Source organism: Mesoplodon densirostris, chromosome 2 (assembly GCF_025265405.1).
Source record: "Mesoplodon densirostris isolate mMesDen1 chromosome 2, mMesDen1 primary haplotype, whole genome shotgun sequence".
Lineage (NCBI taxonomy): Eukaryota > Metazoa > Chordata > Mammalia > Artiodactyla > Ziphiidae > Mesoplodon > Mesoplodon densirostris.
This window is the reverse complement of record NC_082662.1, coordinates 47,518,773-47,539,038: the sequence shown is the minus strand read 5'-3', so window position 1 is coordinate 47,539,038 and position 20,266 is coordinate 47,518,773. Positions and strand designations below refer to the sequence as shown.

General features: G+C 52.6%; 1 protein-coding gene across 1 annotated transcript; it reads right to left on the bottom strand.

Annotated features, from left to right (window-relative positions):
* Positions 1-4,885: 4,885 nt before the first annotated feature.
* Positions 4,886-12,041, bottom strand: TMEM61 (transmembrane protein 61). The gene is made up of 3 exons (XM_060119288.1): positions 11,871-12,041; positions 10,129-10,526; positions 4,886-5,162 (listed from the first exon to the last, which is right to left on the bottom strand). The coding sequence occupies exons 1-3, from the start codon at positions 12,039-12,041 to the stop codon at positions 4,886-4,888; spliced, it is 846 nt and encodes a 281-aa protein (XP_059975271.1).
* Positions 12,042-20,266: the final 8,225 nt, after the last annotated feature.

The following is a 20,266-nucleotide window of genomic DNA, read 5'->3' as shown; positions in this document are numbered from 1 at the left end:
TTCAGTTAAGACAGAAGCAAGGCAGAGATGCACACCTGGAGAGAAAGGGTGTGGGCATCCTCTCTAATGAGGAGGAGCGTAGTAAAGAGGCGGTTAAGTCATTCATACAGGGCAGTTCTTCCGGGTCTTTGTTTACATTTGGTCAATCATCTTGTTTCTTTTTCCACACCTGCCCTGCCCTACGGTCCTCCCCAACACGCATGTGCAACTTTTTTCCAAAATGGATTCCAGCCCAGAGGCCTATGGGACAGCCTTAGCATCACATATTATGGGGTGGTGCCCCCTCCTTTTTGACCCCCAAGGAGCTTTTCTGTGCATGTGCAATGTTTGCATTGCCCCAAGTATGGGAAATGTATGACCTCTTGACCTTTTAACAGGGTTTAGCCCCTCTCTGTCCCTGCCATAAAAATGTCCAAAATCTGGTTATTTACCCTATTTCTGTTGCTGTTTTTATTTCAAGGTGCAGATCTCAAACTATAGATGGGAGTCCACTCATAAATATGTAGTCCTGGAGCCCATTTGTCTCTTGCTTCAGGAAATGTAAGCAGGGGGCTGGGAATGAATGTCCGGGCTGGAGCCCATCTTCTTCTCACCCCAGGAAGTGTGAACAGGAGGCCAGTTGTAAATGTCTAGCCTGGAGCCCATCCATCTCCTGCCTCAGTCTGAGGCTCATCATGTCTGTCCTTCTAAGAAGTCTCTGCTTCTACCCTTGCTGGCTGAAATCTCTTTCCCACCCAAATGCCAGGTCAGACCATGTCACTCCTCTGCTCAGAACCCTGGAATGGTTCCCTGCCCTATCAGAGTAAAAGCTAAGACTTAAAATGGCCTACAAAGCCCTAGATAATTTGCCCATGCTGCCCACCCTCTCACCCCTCTGAGATAATCTCCTGCCACATCTCCCCTCACCCCCTCCACCCCCGCCACCCTGGCTCTATGCTCTCCTGGGAATACACAGCCACCCCCGGGCCTTTGCCTCTGCTCTTCCTTCCGCCTGGAAAACTCTTCCTCCAGGTATCTGCGTGGCTCCCTCCTTTACCTCCTTCAATTCTTTGTCCAAATGTCAACTTCACAACGAGGCCATCTCTGGTGTGACATCTGAAACTGCAGAACCTCCCTCCCCCAGGTGTTCCCTGTCCTCCTTTCCCAGTTTACTTTTCTCCGTAGTACTCGTCACCATCTATCATACTGTACACATCATTTATTTATCTTGTCTCTTGTCTGTCTTCCTCCCCTAGAACTCGAGCTCCACAGGCTGGGGGCTTTGTTTTGTTCATTGTTGTATCTCCAGGGACTAGAACTGGTTGGCTCTCAATTCATGTTTGGGAATGGAGGGATGGCTATTGGCTCCAGAGGAGAGGGAGGCTGGAGAGGAGGCATAGGTAGGAAAGATCCTGGGGGCAGGCTAAGGTTGCCAACATCTTTCAGAGGCCAACAGGGAGTTGTGCAGGGGGTGACACAGGTCGGATTTTAATTTTACACTGATTCTCTTGTTCTGAGATCAGGTTGGAAGAAACAAGAGGAGATGGTGGAAGTGAGGGGCAGTTGCCAGACTCTAGCAGAAACCTAGGGAGGGAAAGATTAAAATGAACCCTTTTTTTTTTTTTTTTTTTTTTTTGCGGCACGCGGGCCTCTCACTGTTGTGGCCTCTCCCGTTGCGGAGCACAGGCTCCGGACGCGCAGGCTCAGCGGCCATGGCTCACGGGCCCAGCCACTCCGCGGCACGTGGGATCTTCCCGGATTGGAGCACGAACCCGCATCCCCGTCCCCTGCATCGGCAGGTCGACTCTCAACCACTGCACCACCAGGGAAGCCCTAAAATGAACCCTTTTTAAAGAGTAATTAGTTGCTGAGGGGATGGAGGGCAAGGGAATTTCTGACTGGGAATTTTCCAACTGATTTGAGGTGGCGAGCTCCAGGGTGCGGGGTCACCGGTCAACGCAGAGGGAAACAGGGCAAAGGAGGGGCCCAGGGAAAGCGTGGGAGAGGCCTGAGCTCAGAGGGTCCCTGATGTCCCAGGCCTGGTGGCGGGCACCAGATGTGAGCTCTGAATGATGGATGAAGAAACCAGTCAGCCAGGCCCAGGAGGAAAGAGACCAGGCAGCAAACCAGTGCCTACTGGGGGCTGGAGTGACAGACCCAGCCTCAGGGTGCTGCCCGGCCTGAGGCCTTCCCAGTTCACATCAAGGCCACTGCGTCTCATAAGGACCCTTGGCTTGGCAGCATTAGGGTTAGGGTTAGGGAGACTGGCTCCGTGGCCTCCAAGGAGCTGGTGACCTTGAGCAAATCACTGCCCCTCCTTGGTGGCTTTCAGTTGGGATGCAGATGAGCTGACTTAGAGAGGAAACCAGAAAAGGCTTTTCCGGTCTCCCAGCCTTCCCCACCCCCTGCCCCTTCCAGATCCCACTTGGCAAAGGTGGTGGTACCTCCAAATCACACCTGCAACTCATTAACTCACCTGCCTGGGGGAAATTCCTCAGTTTGGGGGTAGGAGGGAAGCTGAGCTCTGCTTCCCAGCCTGGAACCCCATTAACCCCTTCAGAATTGCAGAGAGCCTGATAAATCCCCCGCACCTCACCCAACCAAATCCCCATGGTTCACACAGGAAGCTGGTGTGTGTGTGTGTGCGTGTGTGCGTGCGTGCACGCGCGCGCACACACACACATTTCAGGGTCACACAGAAAGGTCAGGGCTAAGGCAGCATTCAAACCTGCATCTCCAGTAGCAGTAAGTATAAGGCACACACAGGGGAGACGGGGAGGAAGGGAAGGGATACAGGATGGGGATCCAGGATTTGGTGAAGGGGGAGGGAGAGGATCCACAAGATCCACAGGAAGATCCACAAGATCTGGCTCAGATGGCTGAGAGAGGGCCCAGAAACAATCATGATAGCTGACATTTATGATTCATTCTCTCAGTCCACAAATATCTACTGAGCATCTTCCACGGGCCAGGCACCGTTTCTAGGCTTTAGGGATATAAATGTAAAGGAAAGAAACAAAAAAAATCCCTGCTCTCAGAGAGCTTACTGGTGGGGAGAAACATACAACAAACAAACAAACAAACAAATTTTTTAAAGGTACAATGTTAAATGATGACAGGTGTTATTTAAAAAGTAAAGCAGGAAGGAGGCTGGGAGTGCAGGGGGCTGGGTGAGATAACAGTTTTTTTTTTTTTTTTTTTTTTTTTTGCTGTACGCGGGCCTCTCACTGCTGTGGCCTCTCCCGTTGCGGAGCACAGGCTCCGGACACACAGGCTCCGCGGCCATGGCTCGCGGGCCCAGCCGCTCCGCGGCATGTGGGATCCTCCGGGATCGGGGCACGAACCCGTGTCCCCTGCATCGGCAGGCGGACCCTCAACCACTGCGCCACCAGGGAAGCCCGAGATAACAGTTTCAACAGAGTGGTCCAGGACGGTGTCTTGAAGAGAGGCACAAAGATGCAAGGGGCATGAGGAGTGAGCCTGGGGAAGAGCTTCCGGAGAGAAAACACAGGAGCAAAGGCCCACGGGGGGACCAACAGCAGCAGAGAGCAAGGGGAGGGACCCAGACCCACCCATACCATCCGCTTTAGGGCTTTCATTACTCAAAGTGAGCTGGGAACCACTCAGGGTTTTGAGCCCAGGAGGGATGCTATGGATCTGGGTTTGATCAGGCTCATTCCATCTGCTGAGCTTTGAAGAGACTTCAGGGGACCCTGGCAGAGGCAGGGCGTTGGGATAGGCAGCTACCGAGCTGGTCCAGGCCTAAGTGGGAGGACCCGAGGCCTGGAGCCCAACCAGGCCTGAATGAAAACACCTTTATTTACATGAAAAACTTTTATTCTCTGTGATTTTTACTTCTCTGAGGCTCAGTTTCCACACCTGTTAAGTGGGGCCACCACCTGTAGCAGAGAGGCCTTGAGGATGTGAAACAACAGCAGAGAGCCTGGCCCAGTAAATGGTAGGCCCTCGGGGAATAGTGTCCCTACACAGCTGACTGAGCCCCAGGACTCTGAACTCCTGCTGGCTGAGTGCCCCTGGGAAGGTTACTTAGCCTCCCTGGGCTGGTTTTCTCATCTGTGAATGGGATATGACATTGTGAAAGCAGACCCTTCTGCCTATCTGGAATATAAGAAGAGGTATCGAGCTCCCTGTCACAGGAGGTATAGAAGCAGAGGCACCTGGTGGAGGGGGTTACCTTTACTAACAAAATCTAACAATCACTGCATACTTAAGAGACACCAGCCTCTGCGCTAAGAAGTCTGCATTTATTGTTTGATGCATTAGCACTGAGCCTGCAGGGTCAGTGTGATCTCATAATGTCAGCTGTTACCTCATTTAATCCTCAAAACTCAGCTCTCTAAGGTAGGGGCTGGTGCCTATGTAATTCCCAATTCCCATTTTACAGATGAGGAAACTGAGGCAGAGAGGTAAAGTCGCTTGTCCAAGGTCACTCACCAGCTGGTACCTGGTGGAACCCAGGCACAGGTGGTCTGAATTCAGAGTCCATGTTTTTTTGGTTATAAACTCAATGTGTTCCCTTGGGCCAGTCCTGGCTCTGCCTCTGGGCCCCAATTTTCTCATCAGCACAAGAACATTTCCCAGCTGACAGCCAGCACTAACTGCCAGCTACGTGAGTGTGCTATCTTGGGCGTGCCGGCCCAGCTGGGCCCCGAAGATTACAGCCCCACCAATGTCACGTGGGGCAGAAGAACCACCCAGCTGGGCCCAGGTGACCCACAGAATCATGAGAGATAATGAACTGGATTTATTTCAAGCCATTTGTTACATGGCAATAGAAAAATAAAACAGCATTCAGCAACAAACATCTGTTGAGTGCCTGCTGTGTACCAGGCACTGTACTAGACGCTAGAAGAAGCCCATCATTTGTTTCTGGCTTCCAGGACTGCTAGAAGCCTTTAACTTCCTCCCCTGCAGTCTGAACTGGGCCTGGGCAGGAGCATGCAGCCCCAGGTGTTGTCTCTCCAGAGGTGCCACCGTCAGCGAGGATGAGGCTCTCGTAGCTGGGTGGAGGCAAGAGGGGCTGGGTCCCAAGCAGGGCATCCCCCGAGGCACTGCGCTCCGGGTCTTCCTCCACGGGGTATGCAGGTGGTGTCAGGGGCCCCTCAGCCAGTCGGCAGTGCACGGCCTCCTCGTAAGTGGGGATGGCTACCACCTCTGGGATCCTACAGGGACAGAAGAGAGGCTGTGAGCAGGGGGTGGGGCAAAACCCTACTGCACGCCAGGAAGAGAGCGAGGAAGGCTGTAGGCTCCCCAGGGTCCCATAGACACAGCTGAAGCTTGACATCAGCCGGCCCCTGCCAACCTCAGCTCCCCCAGCTGCACCCTCCCTGTGCTATAGTTAGTTCTCCATACAGTTGGTTCCCCACATGGGCTCACCACACCCTCTGTCTCCTCAGTTCTCTCTGCAGGGAAAGTCCTTCCCACCTCCCTCACCCCTTCCCTGCTGGTCAATCCCCACTTGTCCTTTGAGTCTCCTCCGGGGAGCTCTCCTGACCTCCCCGAGCGAATCTCCCACTCCCTCCTCTGGGTCCCCACAGTGCTCTCCCTTCTGTCACTCTTGACCCCAGCTGGTTGTCCCCTAGGGCAGGGACTGACTTTGGGTGTCCAGGGATTGATGCTTGGGGATGTTTGTTGAAAGACTGAGTGATGATCAATGGGGAGAAAGACTTCCAGCTTACTGTAATCATCTCCCTTACAAAATCTGGAGTTGTGGATGCTCAGGGCAGGATGTGAGACCTGAATTCCCCTGCCCATCTGGATGCTTGAGACCCTGATATGGTAAGTCCACCAAGTGATTACCTCTACTTGCATACCTCCAGAGACGGAGAGCTCACTATCTACCCAGTCAACCGTATCTATCTCTAAAGAGCTTGGTTTTCCTGTGACTTTCCCCCACCTCCCCCAAATGAACCACCCTGGAGGGACTTGAGGTAGAGACCAGATCCTCTGAGGCTCCTCTGACCAGGCTCTGCCCACTAGATTCCAAGAACAGGTCACTTGCATCCTAGCCACACCAATGCTGATGGGAATGAGGCTGGGCCTCGGTCCTCCCAGGGCCCTGGGGGGTCACCTCTGGGGAGTCAGGGCTCCTTCCCCTCCTGGGACCTTGGGGGTGGGAGGGTCACTGATCCTCTGTCTGGACTGCTTCTGCTTTGGGAAGATACTGCCAGATACTGGAGGTTGACTAGGTGACCTTGGAAGTCCCCTCCCACCCCAGGTGGCTCGAGGGCTGGCTATGAGTCAGCACTGGCTGGTTCACCTCCCTGCTCAGCCACATTCTCAGTGGGAGATCATGGGTCAGTAACTCTATTAACCTAGGCCCCAGTTTCGCCATCTGTAAATGGGGACAATAAGGGCATCAACCTCACAGGACCGTGTGAAGATTAAATGAGGTAATACAGGGACACTTAGCACATGCTCCATAAATGGGAGCTGGTAACAAAATCTCAAAAGTCTCCATGAGGCAGGGGTGTAGGTAACAAAAGTTATCTTCTGCTAGCAGGAGCCACACAGGCTCAGAGAGGCTGTCACTTGCCCAAGGCCATCAGTTTGGAGCCAGCAGCAAATTAGTTCAATCTATACCAGCCTGTCTAGACAGGGGAAGACCGATGGCAGGAGGGGTCTTCACTCCAGTGGTGATGGGGCAGCTGTACCAGGAATTTGCTGCCCCTCAGGTGAGCACCCATCACCCCTGTGGACATGGCCCTTCTATGGGCAATGTATCTTCGCAGCCCACGCCCACCACAGCCCTAAGAGCAGCCCACTGGGACCATGTGACCAAGGTCATGGAGCAGGCTGTGTGCCAGTATGATGGAGGGCACCAGCCAAGAGCCCAAGCTGGGCTCCCCTTCCAGGGCTTTTGCAAACTTCTCTCACAGACCCTCCTCCTCCGGAGCCCAGGAGCCCTGCAGCTGAGAAATCAGATAAGGGGTCTCACCCGCCTCTGTCTCCCAGCGTCCTTTGAGGTGAGGGCAGGCAAAGAATATTGCTCCCGGAGGCAGGCAAACTAGGTTCAATTGCTGTGTGACCTAGGCTATGTTCACAGCCTCTCTGAGCCTCTTTCTCCTCATCTATAAAATGAGGATAACAATTCCCATTTTGTAGATTCAGGGAGAGGGCAAAATGGAAAATGCTTTGACAACGCTCAGGAAAATATGGGTGATTAGACTTCCAGAACCCCACATCTCCTGCCCTGCTCACCTCCCAGCCACGGCCCTGCTGCTCTCTACTTCTCCAAGCCCCAGACACATGAGTCAGGTTTTGGGTATGCCTGGGGCCGCTCCAGCAGGCAACAGCCGGCAGGTGAGATCAGACCACAGCAGGAAGTTTGCTTCGAGGGCAGAGGTGCAGTATCCCTCATGCCACTCCATCTAGCCAGCTGGGCCCACCCAGCCCCAGGTTGCCAGAGTCATGGTCCAGAAGGCTGGAAACTTGGGGAACATGGAGTTCAGGGTGACCATATTGCACACTTCAGGGGCAGGCCCATTTGTGGTATCTTCTGGATGCGGCCCCCTGCAGCTGTGTGGGGCGGGCTGGCCACTGTGGTCCCCATGCACAGAAAGCTCCACCGAGGCTGGGGCTCACCCCGCTCTCTGGAGCCTGGTGGGGACGTGAGATCTGAGCCTGGCACCAGCTCCTCCACTATTCAGCCGAGTCAAGCAAACACAGTAGGGAAAGGGGACAGGGACCAGGGATGAAACACTGTATGCCCAACACTCAAGCTCTCTAATCTTATTTCACATTCATGACAAGCCTGGGGGTAGCAGCCCTCAGCCATTGCACAGGTGAGTGGAGGCCGCACTCCAACGAAGCAGCAAAGCCCCAGCTCTGCCTGCTTGCAAAACCCAAGCCAACTCCATCCATCACACCTCCCCCAACCCTGACCCCTAATCTCTCCACACCTCAGCTTTCTCATCTGCAAAATGGATCTAATCCTTACACTGCCTCATAAGCAGTGAGGCTCAGATCAGGAGGCATGAGAGCACATCATAAAATGAAAGTGCGGGAAGAACAGCAAACTTTGCAGTGAATACACCTCCCCATCTATCGTCTCATCTGAGCCTAACAGCAATCCTAGGGAAAATTCCAGGATTGACAGGGGAAGAACTAGACATGGCTCAGAGAGTCTAAGTAACAGGCTCAAGCCTACAGAGCTTCGAAAAGAAAAAGCAGACACTGAAAGCCTCGTGTCTGACTAGACCCACGTTTTTTCTGCTGTACTCACTGAGGCGTCGGGGGGGCGGGGTGTCCCAGGAGGCCTCCCATCCAGGCACCTCATTTAGGGCTCACACTTAAGATGGGAGCCCCTGAGAGGAGAGGTTTTGTTTGTTTCATCCACTGCTGCTGCATTGTCAGTGCCCTGCGTAGTTAGGTACTCAGTAAATGTTGGTGAAATGCAGGAAAGAATAAGTAGGTGAATAAATGAGGAAACTGAGGCCCCAAGAGAGAAATGGACCTGCCCAAGGCATCAGCCTAGAAGGCCTTTCTCTCTAACCTAGAGTTACCTGCAGAGAGCAAGGCCCCTGGGGGCAGGGACAGCTGAGTGGCCTCCCCATGGGGCCCAGATGCTGGGCTCTCAGCAGGAAGGCCAGGGTGGCTCAGCCCCAGGGACAAGAAAGAGCCATTAGCAGAAGCAGCCTCTCCAACATCCAGCCACCCCAGCTCTGAATCTAAGACCTGGTCTCTGAACCTGATGGGCCATGAGCACCCCACAGCCTCCTGGGTAGGTTCCTCCCTGGCCCGGCTGGGAATGAAGGCCAAGTGGCCCCACCTGACAGATGCAGCTATGTCCCGGACCCTGTTGGGTCAACACGGCTGTGTCTACAGACAACACCTACCTTCTGTGCTCAGGCCAGGCTGGGCGGGGAGGGCCAGGCTCCAGTCCAGATCACCCCGAGGCCTAGTCTGGTTCCAACTGACCATTAACTGACTGTGTGACCAGGTAGGTCACTGGTCTCTCTGAGACCCAGGTTTCTCAACTGAGAAGAGTCCCCAGGGCCTTGCCCTTCCCTCTAATAGTCAAATTAAGGCCTGACCATTGGACTAAGGGGCTTCGGTTGAATACTTTATTGTCTGTGACCTCAAGGAGTCACAGGCCAGTAGCAGGGACTAATCTGTTACTTACTTTAACTCAGAATGCATTTTTCCCACTAACCAAGGGAAGAAGGGTGCCCAGGTCCGAGGCCAGTTGCCAAATATATGGCTTAGCCCTTAGTACATGCAAATCCAGTGCTTACAGAGTGGTGTGGGGGAATGCACACTTCACAGCCAGCAGGCTCTGCTACTTTCTAGCTGTATAACCCTCACCCTCTTTTTCTGTAAAAGACAACAGTAATTCTTGCCTTGTAGGTAGGTTAGACTGGGGAAGATGTATGCAGGCCCCTGATATGCCTGCCCAGCTGATACTTGGTGAATGAGTAAGTACATAAGAGCATGTAAGATACATGCATTCTCAATAGGGCAAAAATTGGTTCTTGGACCCTTGCTGATACTGTGTTTACATATAAAGCACAAATATACATACAGACCAACTATGTAGTATATCTGTGGTATTAACATTTCATGGGGGAGGATGAAGAAAAAAATGCCTAAAAAGTCTCCTTAGAGGGAATGATAATGAAAAAAAAGATGAGAAATATTGTCCAGATGCAAGGTTTTGTCTCCATTCCCCACCTCACCCCTGGGCCTTTGCACATGCTCTTCTCCTTGCCTAAAACGCTTCTCTCCACCTTATCTACTTGAGGAAAAGTTGACATTTGTTGTGCACCTACTGTGTGCCAGGCTCTGGGCTGAGTTCTTCATATACATCATCTCATTTAAGTACTATACAGGCATTTGCTACTATTGTATGCTGAGCTCTGCTGCCACCTCCTCCAAGAAGCCTTCCTGGACTTCTCCATGTCCCCACAGAACCATGTCTGTCCTCTTTCACAGCTTTAACTACGCTGATTTGTCAAAGTCTGCCTCTGTCGAGGGACTTTAAACTCTTCCAGGAGCGCTGATCAGCCTCCAAGACCCCAGGGCATAGGCAAGGCCTGGTCCAGAGGAGAAACCCCATGAAAGTTTGCTGAGCAAATGCATGATGATGTGACAATGCCCCACCTGTGGCCTCCACCCAGCCCTACTGACCTGTAGCTCTCCTTCTCCAAGGGCTCCACAGTGAGGTAGTACAGGTCTCTGGAGAGGTGATATGAGTCCCATCGACGTGGCCCCTTGGTGCTGGCCTTGACAGACCACAGCAGGCTGAAGAGCAGCAGCAGGCCACCTGCACCGCAGCAGAAGAAGCTGACCGACCTGAACAGTGGACCGGCGGCCTCAGGCTCAGGGCGTCCTGTGGGCAGAGCCGCCTGGCTGGGCTGGGCACCTGCATCTTCTTCACTCCACCAGGCGAAGCAGAGTGTCCCGGCCACCAGTACCACCATGCCGCTGACCGTCATGCAGTAGCACAGGGTGGAGGCCACACGGCCCCTGTCACACGTCTGGACACCGAGAAGGAGAGAGAAGAGGAAACGGGCCCCGTGAGAGGCCTGCTGGGTACCAGAGACTGGGTTTTAGTCCTCCGCTGCCTGAGGTCACTGTGTAAACTCAGAGGGGTCATTTGACTTCTCTGGGCCTTAGTTTCCTCATCTGTGAAATGGAGATGATGCTCCCAACTTTGCAGGTGTTGTTTTGAAGGCCACAAATAATGTGTCTCAAGTTCCTAGCACCACACCTGGGACCTGGTAGGAGTTCAGTAAGTGTGGCTGGGTTCACTCCAGGACTCCCCCCGGACTCAGAGGCCTCATCAGCCTGGTGTGTATGAGACTCCCCACTGCAGGCTGGGAGGGAGAAGAGTGAACGCTGTGGGGTCCACCAGGCCTGCCAGGAGAGAGGCTTGCTGGTTACGCCTTGCCTCACTTCACCCTGGTCACAGTCTCGTAAGGTCAGTGCTCTTATCTCCATTTGACAGAGGAAGACATTGAAACTGGGGGTGGGTAAAGGAGCTAGTGGGAAAGGGGCATTGAGAAGCCTGAAGTTGAAATTCATGACACAAAGCAAAACTTTGTGCAAAAAGATGTTCACCATGGCCTTAATTTTAATGGTTGTAATTTGGAAAGAGCCTAAATGTTCAACTATAGGGAAAGGGTGATAAACCATGGCATAAACTCTAGATGGAATATTCATGACTCATTTTTTAAAAAGCTCAGCACAAATGTTTAACAACGGGGTAAATGCTTATGATATCTGACCTTTTTCAACTTAGTTTGCCAAATTATGTACACAGTGTTATCTCAGTGAGGCAAAGACAAAATGCCCAGGGGAAAAAAAATAACTGGGAGGAACCCTGGCTCCAGATTATACAGACAGGAAGGGGCTGTCCCCAAAGCCAACCTCTAGGCTGCTGTACATACTGTTCCCTCTGCCTGGTAACTTGCTCGTATCTCCCCTCCCAGCTCAGCTTGGCCCTCACCTGAGAAGCCTTCGCTGGGGACACTTTAAACTTGGAGTCCCCTGGGCCTTCTTGGACCAAGCTTTTATCCTTCCTGTTTGGTTTCTCCTTTGCTTATTGTCCTCACCAGACAGGAAGCTTCCTGGGGGCAGGGTCTGTATAGGTCCTGTTCACTGCTATATCCCCCAGTGCCTAGCATATAGTAGCTGCTCTATAAACATTTGTTGAAGAAATTCTCCTAAATGAGAAACAGTGTTGCTGAATAAACCTGGTTGTGTGAAAAGCCCCTCTCGCAGTTGGGAGGGGCTGGGAGAGGGGAGGGAACACAAGATTCCAGCTGCTACAGCACCCAGCGTTGGAGCCTGGTTTTAGTCCCCACATTACAGCTCACCAGCCATGTCCTGGGGTAAGCCTCTCAACTGCTCCGGGCCTGTCTCCTCACCTGTACAAAGGGCAGGCTCTCTAACAGGCTGCTAGCAGAACTTACGGAGGGCCCCTCTCCTCTTCCAAAAGTTGAGCCAGTGGAGGAGGGGGCTGGGGAACTCACAGACCTTAGGAAGACTTCAATCGTCAGCCTTACAAATGGGGACTTGCCCAGCCTAATGTGGTGCATCAAATGATGCCCTGCTGTGCAGCCATTCAAAGGCACACTCCTCGGGGAGCTGGGGAGTGTGGTAGTTCAAGATCTAGTAGGTGAGGCTTTAGATTGCAAAAGGGCATGTTCCCAGATGTGTTTAAAAATGTGTGTGTGTGTGTGTGTGTGTGTGTGTATGCATGTGGGAGAGAAAGAGAGAATGTAAACATGTAATGCTCAAGGAGTGGACCCCAATCTTTCTGAGCCTCCAGGCCACCAGAAGCATTTAGAAAAATGCCACTTGTAAATTATCTTCAATTCTCTTCCTGTGAATTTGTCTATGGGGCAAGGCCTCCTGTCTCCAGCTCAAGGCATTTTCTGGGGAAGAGAAAAAGAACCTGACTACACTCTTTCCAAAGTCAGACAGCGAGGAGAGGCTGTCAGAAGGAAAAGCTGGAGAAATCAGCTTGGCGGGAAAAAGAACCCACAGCAAATCTATAACGGTAAACCTTTGCCTGTATATTAGAGCACTTGACAGTTCCACTTCATACCTGGAACCTCATCTGACTCACCAGAACTGAGGTGGATGGTCAGGGCAGGGAAAGAAATTCCTGTTTTGCAAATGAGGAGACTGAGCCCAGAAAGGTGAGGGACTTTGCCCAAAGCCGTATACAGCTGTGTGTCTCAACCCTTGCAGAACTCACTCCTGAGTAAGGTAACTTATGATGCTTTTAAATTTCTATAAAAGCAATAGTTCCTCATTATGGAGAAAAGGAGAAAACCACAGAAGGGGATAAAAATGCAAAATACAAATCACCATTAATGCTGCCCCACAGAGATGAGCATCATGTGCAAGTGAATGCTTCCTTTCCAGTCCTCCCTTGGCCTGCATAGCTGATGATGGCGGCAGCAGATGTGTACTGGGCATTTACAGGCGCTGGGAACCACATCAAGCACTTTACAGGTACCCGCCATCTTAATCCTACAAGAGTATTATGTCCTGAGGACACTGGAGCTTCGAGGGTGACAGCTTGTCCAAGGTCAGTGCCAAATTTGAGCCAGGTCTAGTCTGAATCAAATCCCTGTGTGTGCATAGCTAGATCCATCTGTATTTTTCAGTATATAAAGTTGAGATCATGCCGTGAATAGATGCATTCGTAAATCTTCAGCTCAGGCAGATCCCACCTTCTAAAATGCTCCTGATTCAAATGCTCCCAGACCTCAGACAAGCCCTTGGAATTCCCCTTAGCATGTTCTCACTGGATGCTGTGTCATCTCCTTCTGCATGAGTCTCCCTCCCTCCACGTGGATACACCATGGGCAGGCAGAGCACACAATGACCTACCACCCCCGGGAGATGGAAGGTGTCAACGTCCACTGGATGATTCTGTTGTGAGGTGGTCTTCATTATTTTTACAGATCGGGGTTCTGATGGCTTATGGGAAGGGTGTCCTGCCCTAGATTCCCCTGGCCCGTTTCAGAGACGTGGTCTTCAGGCAGTTTACTCACCCTTCACAGTAGTGTACCCTGGACCCTGATGGGGGAGGAAGAAAGGGCTCCCTGCCCTGGAGGGCATAACCCCAGCCCTGGGCAGGGAGGAAACGTCTCTAATCCCAGAGAAGTCCCACCCCCAATCTGGCACTCAGTCAGGCTGCCAGGCTGGCCCCTCCTTCCAGCTCCCTTCCCCCACTCATGCACCCAAACTCCTGGGGTCCCCTACACCTGCTGCTCCTGGGGAGCCCTCATTTCACACACCCCTTCAAGACCCATGCCAAATACACCTCCTCCCAGAAGCCTTCTGCTGCTGCCACCAGCCAGAGTTATCACAGCCTCTGACTATAGCCACTCTGTTAGCTCTGTGACCTTGATCAGGCGGCCCAACATCTCTGAGCTCAAATTCCTGCCTCCCAGGGGGGAGCAAGCTGTGAAGATGAGATGGCAAGATGGCAAACAGTGACACGGCTTGACAGAGAGGATGGACCCTGGCTCTGACACTGGGTAAGTTACCTAGAGTCTCCATGCCTCAGTTCCCTCCTTTGTAAAATGGGCACAAATAATATCGTACTATCCCTGCTCCCAACAGGGGAACTTTAGGTGCCAGTTTTCTGTAAAGAACTAAACCATCTGAACAAGAAGTGTTCCCAACCATCTTCGTGTAACCCCGGGTAAACTGAGGCTCTGAGCGCCATAGTCCAAGGCCACTCAACAAGTTAGAACACAGTTAGGAGGAGACTTGGGTGTCCAGACTCTGCTCACCAAGTCACTGAGGTCAAGGTGAAGGGAAGGGGTCCAGGGGGGGCTGGATTAGGAGGAGCCGAGATGCTCCCAAGGGCGGGGAGAGAAGGAAGCTTATACCCACCTTGCGCGTAGCCATCGCGCTGCAGGGTCAGGCGTGGTCCCGGAGCGGGGAGCCTGGCGAGCCGAGCGGAGGTGAAGGCATGATGGCTGTCGCGCCCGTGGGCAGAGAGAACCTGGGAAGGGCGGTCTCTCAGGTCTGCAGGGGGCGCCCGGCGTTAGGGGCGACCCGGCGACCGTCCCCCAGCCCAGCTCTCCGAGCCCGCAGAAGCGCTACGGTCCGGCTCCGGGTCTGGTCCCGGGCGTCTCGTCCGCCGCCGTCCGTCCCGTCCGATCGCCGCCCCGACCCGGTGGGAGCGATGCAGAGCCCGCCTCACCGCGCAGGGGCTCAGCCACCGGGCTGGGGCGCCGAGGGGCGCGTGGAGTCCGGCTTTGCCTTCGACTCCGGTGATGATCACCCCCTGGCTCCCGCCCACGCTTCGGGCTTGGCGGCCGGGATCCTGGGCTCGGGCTCAGGGCGCGGCCGGCCCCACCTTTCCTCGGATCTGCGTCCTCGCGGCCGCCGGGCCTGCGGAGACTCCAGGGTGGCGCGGCTCCGGGCGGTTCCAGGTGCCGCGCCCGACCTTAAAGCGACAGCGCGACCTGGGCTGGCGGAGGTCGGGGTTTCCCAGCGCGGGGGGAGCTCTTAACCGGAACCTCCCTGGAATTGTCGGGAACCCGCAGTCCTTGGGGCCATCCCGCCCCCACTACTCCACGGGGGCGGGCTTGGGAACCGGACACGAACTCTTCTGAGAGCCATCGGCGCTCCGTCTGAGAGGGCTGTGAAGCCCAGGCCTCCTCACTCCCATTTTACAGGAAGGGAAACTGAGGCCCAAGGAGGGAAGGTTACTTGACTGTTTACCGCAGAGTCCTTGACAACTGGCTTTTTCTTCTCACAGCAGTCAATCGGACAGCAAGCCCTCCCGGGCCCTCCAGGCTCTCACATCCCCAGGAGGAAGGCATTCTCCGAAGTAACAGAAGGCATTTAAGTGCTTCCCCAGCCTCTAAACGAGTGAAGTCACTGACCCAGGCAGTGAGAGGCCAGGAGAGGAGGGCTTGAGAGCAGGGCCTCCCTGTGTGACATTAACCTCTCTGAAACTACTCCCTCCTGTGTCAAAGGAGGGCTGAGGACCCCAACTCATAGGTCTTCAGTGATTAAATGAGTTAAGCTGAGCAGGTTAATAGAGCCCTTTCACAAGTGCAGGCAGGAGGCAGATTTTATGGACACGTGATTTAGGAGCCTGGAGAAGGGTCAGCGTGTGTGCTTGTGTGAAGTCTTCTCTGGGACGACACCTGTTGTAGAAGGTAGGAATGGGGTGGCATCAACCAGGCTGAAGGAGCAGCATGTGCAAAGGCTGGGCACAGTCACAGGCAGGTAAAACCTTGACAATTCCATGTGGGTCAAAGGGAGGTGGTTCCGGACCAGCTGGGGTCTGGGTTTTGTTTATGTTTCTTCCTGCTGCTCCAACAAGCCAGGGGACTGGGCGGATTCCCCTCAGCCATGGCCAAGGATTCCCCGAGCCAGTGGTGACCAACTCCCCTCCCAGCCCAGGGACACGGGAGGTCAGAGCAGCCTGTCCAGTGGATATCTGAAGCTCAGTGAGGGGAAACCACTGTCTCAGAGTCACAGAGCAGGTCAGCGTCAGGGCCCAGGTCCCCAATTTTTAAACTCCTTGTCTCTGAGGAAATATGCCACCTGAGAGTTTTAGCATTCTCTAAGCGCCGACTCCTCTGACCGGTGAGGTCCTTTTACATGTTATCTCATTTCATCTTCACTGTGTGTGGGGTCTATGTAAGCGTTCCCATTTTACAGACAGAAAACTGAGGCTCAGAGAGGGGCAAAGGCCTGTGCAAATCCAAAGAACTCACAAGTGGCTGAGCTGAGATAGGGATCAGGTAGACCTCAAACCAGGACCTCCTTCAGCTTTGCTCTGCTTAATCTGGAGGTGGAGACAAGCAGCCTTCTCGGTGCCCCTGTGGGCCTGCTCAGGGGGGATATGAGTGAGCATCTGGAGGCCGTGAAGCTGTCAGCTCCACCCATTTCTCCAGGGGCAGGCATCCATGCCGGTGTGGGCCCCTCACTGATCCAGACTCTCCTTCCCCAGGGTCACAGGTCACAGGCTGATAAGGTTGAGATCAGGGCCTGGGCACACACCTGAACCTGCTGGAACCCGAGTCCCCTGGCCCAGGCTGGACACTCACGCCCTGGAGGTGGTGGCCTGGTTGTAACTTCTGTCCTGACTCAGCCACTTCCAGGCCGGAAGATTCTGGTCACGTCCTTCTCTTTAAGCTGCTGTTTCCTTAGCTATAAAATGGAGACAATGGTACCTCCTTCCCAGGGTAGCTGTGAGGGCCTCATAATTTAGTAAGACCTTATCCATGAGGGGCTGGCCTGGGTACGCTCTTGCATTACACGATGGTTCAGTTTGTGAATCTCCCCTAGTTGATGGGGGCCACTCTGAGGGCAGGGACCAGATGTGACTTGGTGCAGGGCCCAGCCAGACCCAGCAGGGCCAGGACCAGAGGAGACTGGGACCGGGTGTTGATTCGAACCTGAGGATCTGGTCCAGTTCTTCTGGCTCCATCTTCCTCTTCCCCACTTTTGGGGGCTCTGGTCCCAGCCCCCGAAGTCTGCCATGATGCCCAGGCACTGTGGGGACCATGCAGGCTTGGGAATACTTGCAGGTCCTTTCTGAACAATCAGCCTCAGGCTTTCCCCGGCAACACTGGGCAACTCAGAGCAGAAAATCGGTCACCAGCCTTTGCCTCCAGGTGTGGGGGAGGGGACTACCACTTGCACCCACTTACTGGACATCACCAGTCAGTGCTTTTCCCATTTAACTGTCACTTCAGTCAATTCATCAAGGCTGAGAGAGAAATACTGATACCTTCTCAGGGTCACACAGCTGATAAGTAGGGGGCCGGGAGTGGGGAGTGGCAGAGTAAGTGCTGAAATCCACATCCGTCTGAATCTTCCACACCCACATGTACTTTTCCTTTTTTGCCACACTGGCCCTTCCTCAGTTACAACATGGGCTGCTGCTACCCACCTCTTGCTGGCCTCTCTGACTTCAGGCTCTCTGCCCATCATCAGGCACCAGCTTGAGCTTCCAAAGCAGCATCCCAGTAAGTCCCTCACCTGCCTAAACTTTTCAGTGCTTCCAGCTGCCCTCAGAATAATGACACCAGCTTCATTTCCTGCCCTCCTCCCATGCCACTCCTGAACTACTGTCCACTGTGTCCTAAGTACAATACCACACCTTTGCTACAAAGGCCCTCCCTTTTACCAGCTTCACCTGGTGAGCCCATACACGTGCCTTAAGACAGATCACCCGTCACCTTCTCTGGGTGATGTCTCCTCAGTGTTCCAAAGAAGAATTATCTGGTCCCTCTCCCAAGCTCCCACAGGACTTTACAGATTCATCCATCAGAGCCCTGGGCACGCTAACAAAAGTAAAATCACTGCCTTCCCTACCTCTTTTCCAATAAAAAGAAATAGCTGGACATTGCAGAAACTATCAATAAGTTAAAAGAAATCAGAATGTCCCCCTTCACAGATAAACACCAGTCTCCAACCCTTAAAGGGAGAAAAACATTTCCGTAAGTGCAGAAGCCATATGACCCCTAAAGCCTAAAGTATTAATTGTCTGGACCTTTACAGATAATATTCGCCAGCCCCTACTGTAGCCTCTGGCTCAGCCCTACCACTAGTGTGCTGTGCAATCCTGGGAAAGTGATGGCACCTCTCTGGGCCTCCTCACTTAGAAAATGGGGATAAAATGTCCCTCCACAGACAGATGCTATATTTGTTTTCTATTGCTGCATAACAAATTACCACAAACATAGCAATTTAAAATAACACCTGTTTATTATCTGTAGGTCAGAAGTCAAGGTAGGTTCAACTGAATTCTCAGCTTAGGGCTTCACAAGGCCAAACTCAAGTCAAGGTGTGAGCTGGGCTGGTCTCTTATCTGGCAGCTCTGAGCAAGATTCCTGCTCCCATGCAGAATCCTGGTCCTTGTGATTGTAGGACTAAGGCCCATTTTCCCCCTGGAGGGGACTGCTCTCAGCTCTCAGAGGCCGCTTTGAATTTCTCTGCCTTTTCTGCTACCAGTGGAAGAAAACTCTGCTTTTAAAGGGTTCCTGTGATTAGGTTAGGCCCACCCATCTCTCTATCTTAAGGTCAGCTGATTAGTAACCTTAATTACATCTATGAAATTCTCCTTGCAATGTAACCAGAGGGCAAAGCTTATGAGGGCCATGGGAGAATTCTGCCCATGACAGGTTCTATGCCAGGGAGACAGAGCACGTGGGCTACAAACCTTCTCGTTACAGGATCACGTCCTCCGTGCCAGGTGCTGGACACAGAGGGCAGGACACATGGAGAGGCAGTGTTCACAAAGAATTAGGAAACAAGCCAGACTGTGGCAAAAGCTTGCCTTTGAATGCCCCAGGATTTCTAGGTGGACCGACACAGAGGTGTGTCAGAGGTGGCATTTAAGCTGAGCTGGGATACAGGTAGGATTTCAACAGACAAAGAAGGGACTGGGACTGGGGGTAGGGAAGGACCACCTGCTCAAGGCACAACACTGGTTACCAAAGGTTACGGCATTCTTGTGTTGACAAAGGACATATTTTTAAGCTTTTGTATAAACAAGCCTATTAAGGATTATCAACAGACTAAAAGCTGGCATCCATTAACTATCTACCAAATACAAGATGCTGTGTTAGGTACATTGTATACTTAGGTCATTTAGTCCTCCAAGAGCCCTACATGGAAGGAATTTTTTAGTAGCTTTATTGAGATACAATTCATGTACCATAACACTCACCCATTTAAAGTGTACAATTCAGTGGCTTTTAGTATATTCACAGAGTTGTGCATCCATCACCATAATCAATTTTAGAACATTTTCATTCCCCCAAAAGAAACCCTGTACCAGGACTTCCCTGGTGGCACAGTGGTTAAGAATCCGCCTGCCGGGGCTTCCCTGGTGGCGCAGTGGTTGAGAGTCCGCCTGCCAATGCAGGGGACGCGGGTTCGTGCCCCGGTCCGGGAGGATCCCGCATGCCGTGGAGCGGCTGGGCCCGGGAGCCATGGCCGCTGAGCCTGCGCGTCCGGAGCCTGTGCTCCGCAACGGGAGAGGCCGCAAGAGTGAGAGGCCCATGTACCGCAAAAAAAAAAAAAAAAGAATCCGCCTGCCAATGCAGTGGACATGGGTTCGAGCCCTGGTCCAGGAAGATCCCACATGCCGCAGAGCAACTGAGCTCGTGCATCACAACTACTGAACCTGCACACCACAACTACTGAAGCCTGTGCACCTAGAGCCCGTGCTCCGCAACAAGAGAAGCCACAGCAATGAGAAGCCTGTGCACCACAAAAAAAGAGTAGCCCCTGCTCACCACAACTAGAGGAAACCCATGCACAGCAACGAAGACCCAATGCAGCCAAAAATAAAATTAATTAATTAAAAAAATTCTCTCTCCCTCTCTCTCTTTAAAAAAAAAATAGAAAGAAACCCTGCACCCCTTAACCATTATACTCTTAATTCCTCCATTTCCCCCAGTCTTAGGCAACGACTGATCTATTTGCCCATTCTGGATATTTCATATGAATGGAAACATATAACATGTGGTCTTTTGTGTCTGGCTTCTTTCACTTGCATACTGTTTTCAAGGTTCATCCATGTTGTAGCACGTAGCAGTACTTCATCCCTGTTTATTGCCAAATAATGTTCCATTGTATGGATATAGCACATTTTGTTTACCTATTCATCAGCTGATGGGCATTTGAGTTGTTTCTCCTTTTTAGATATTATGAATACTGCTGCTGTGAACATTTGTGTACAAGTTTTTGTGTGGACATATGTTTTCATTTCCCTCAGGTGTACAACCTAGGAGCCAACTTGCTGGATCATATGGTAACTCAA

Excerpts from the sequence above, each read along its gene's own strand:
- TMEM61 (XM_060119288.1), bottom strand. The coding sequence starts at position 12,041 with ATGCACCACATTAGGCTGGGCAAGTCCCCATTTGTAAGGCTGACGATT. Across the intron at positions 10,527-11,870 it reads AGAGCCTGCCCTTTGTACAG|GCCTCTCACGGGGCCCGTTT; the intron begins GTGAGGAGACAG and ends GGTACCCAGCAG. Across the intron at positions 5,163-10,128 it reads TTGGAGAAGGAGAGCTACAG|GATCCCAGAGGTGGTAGCCA; the intron begins GTCAGTAGGGCT and ends CTGTCCCTGTAG.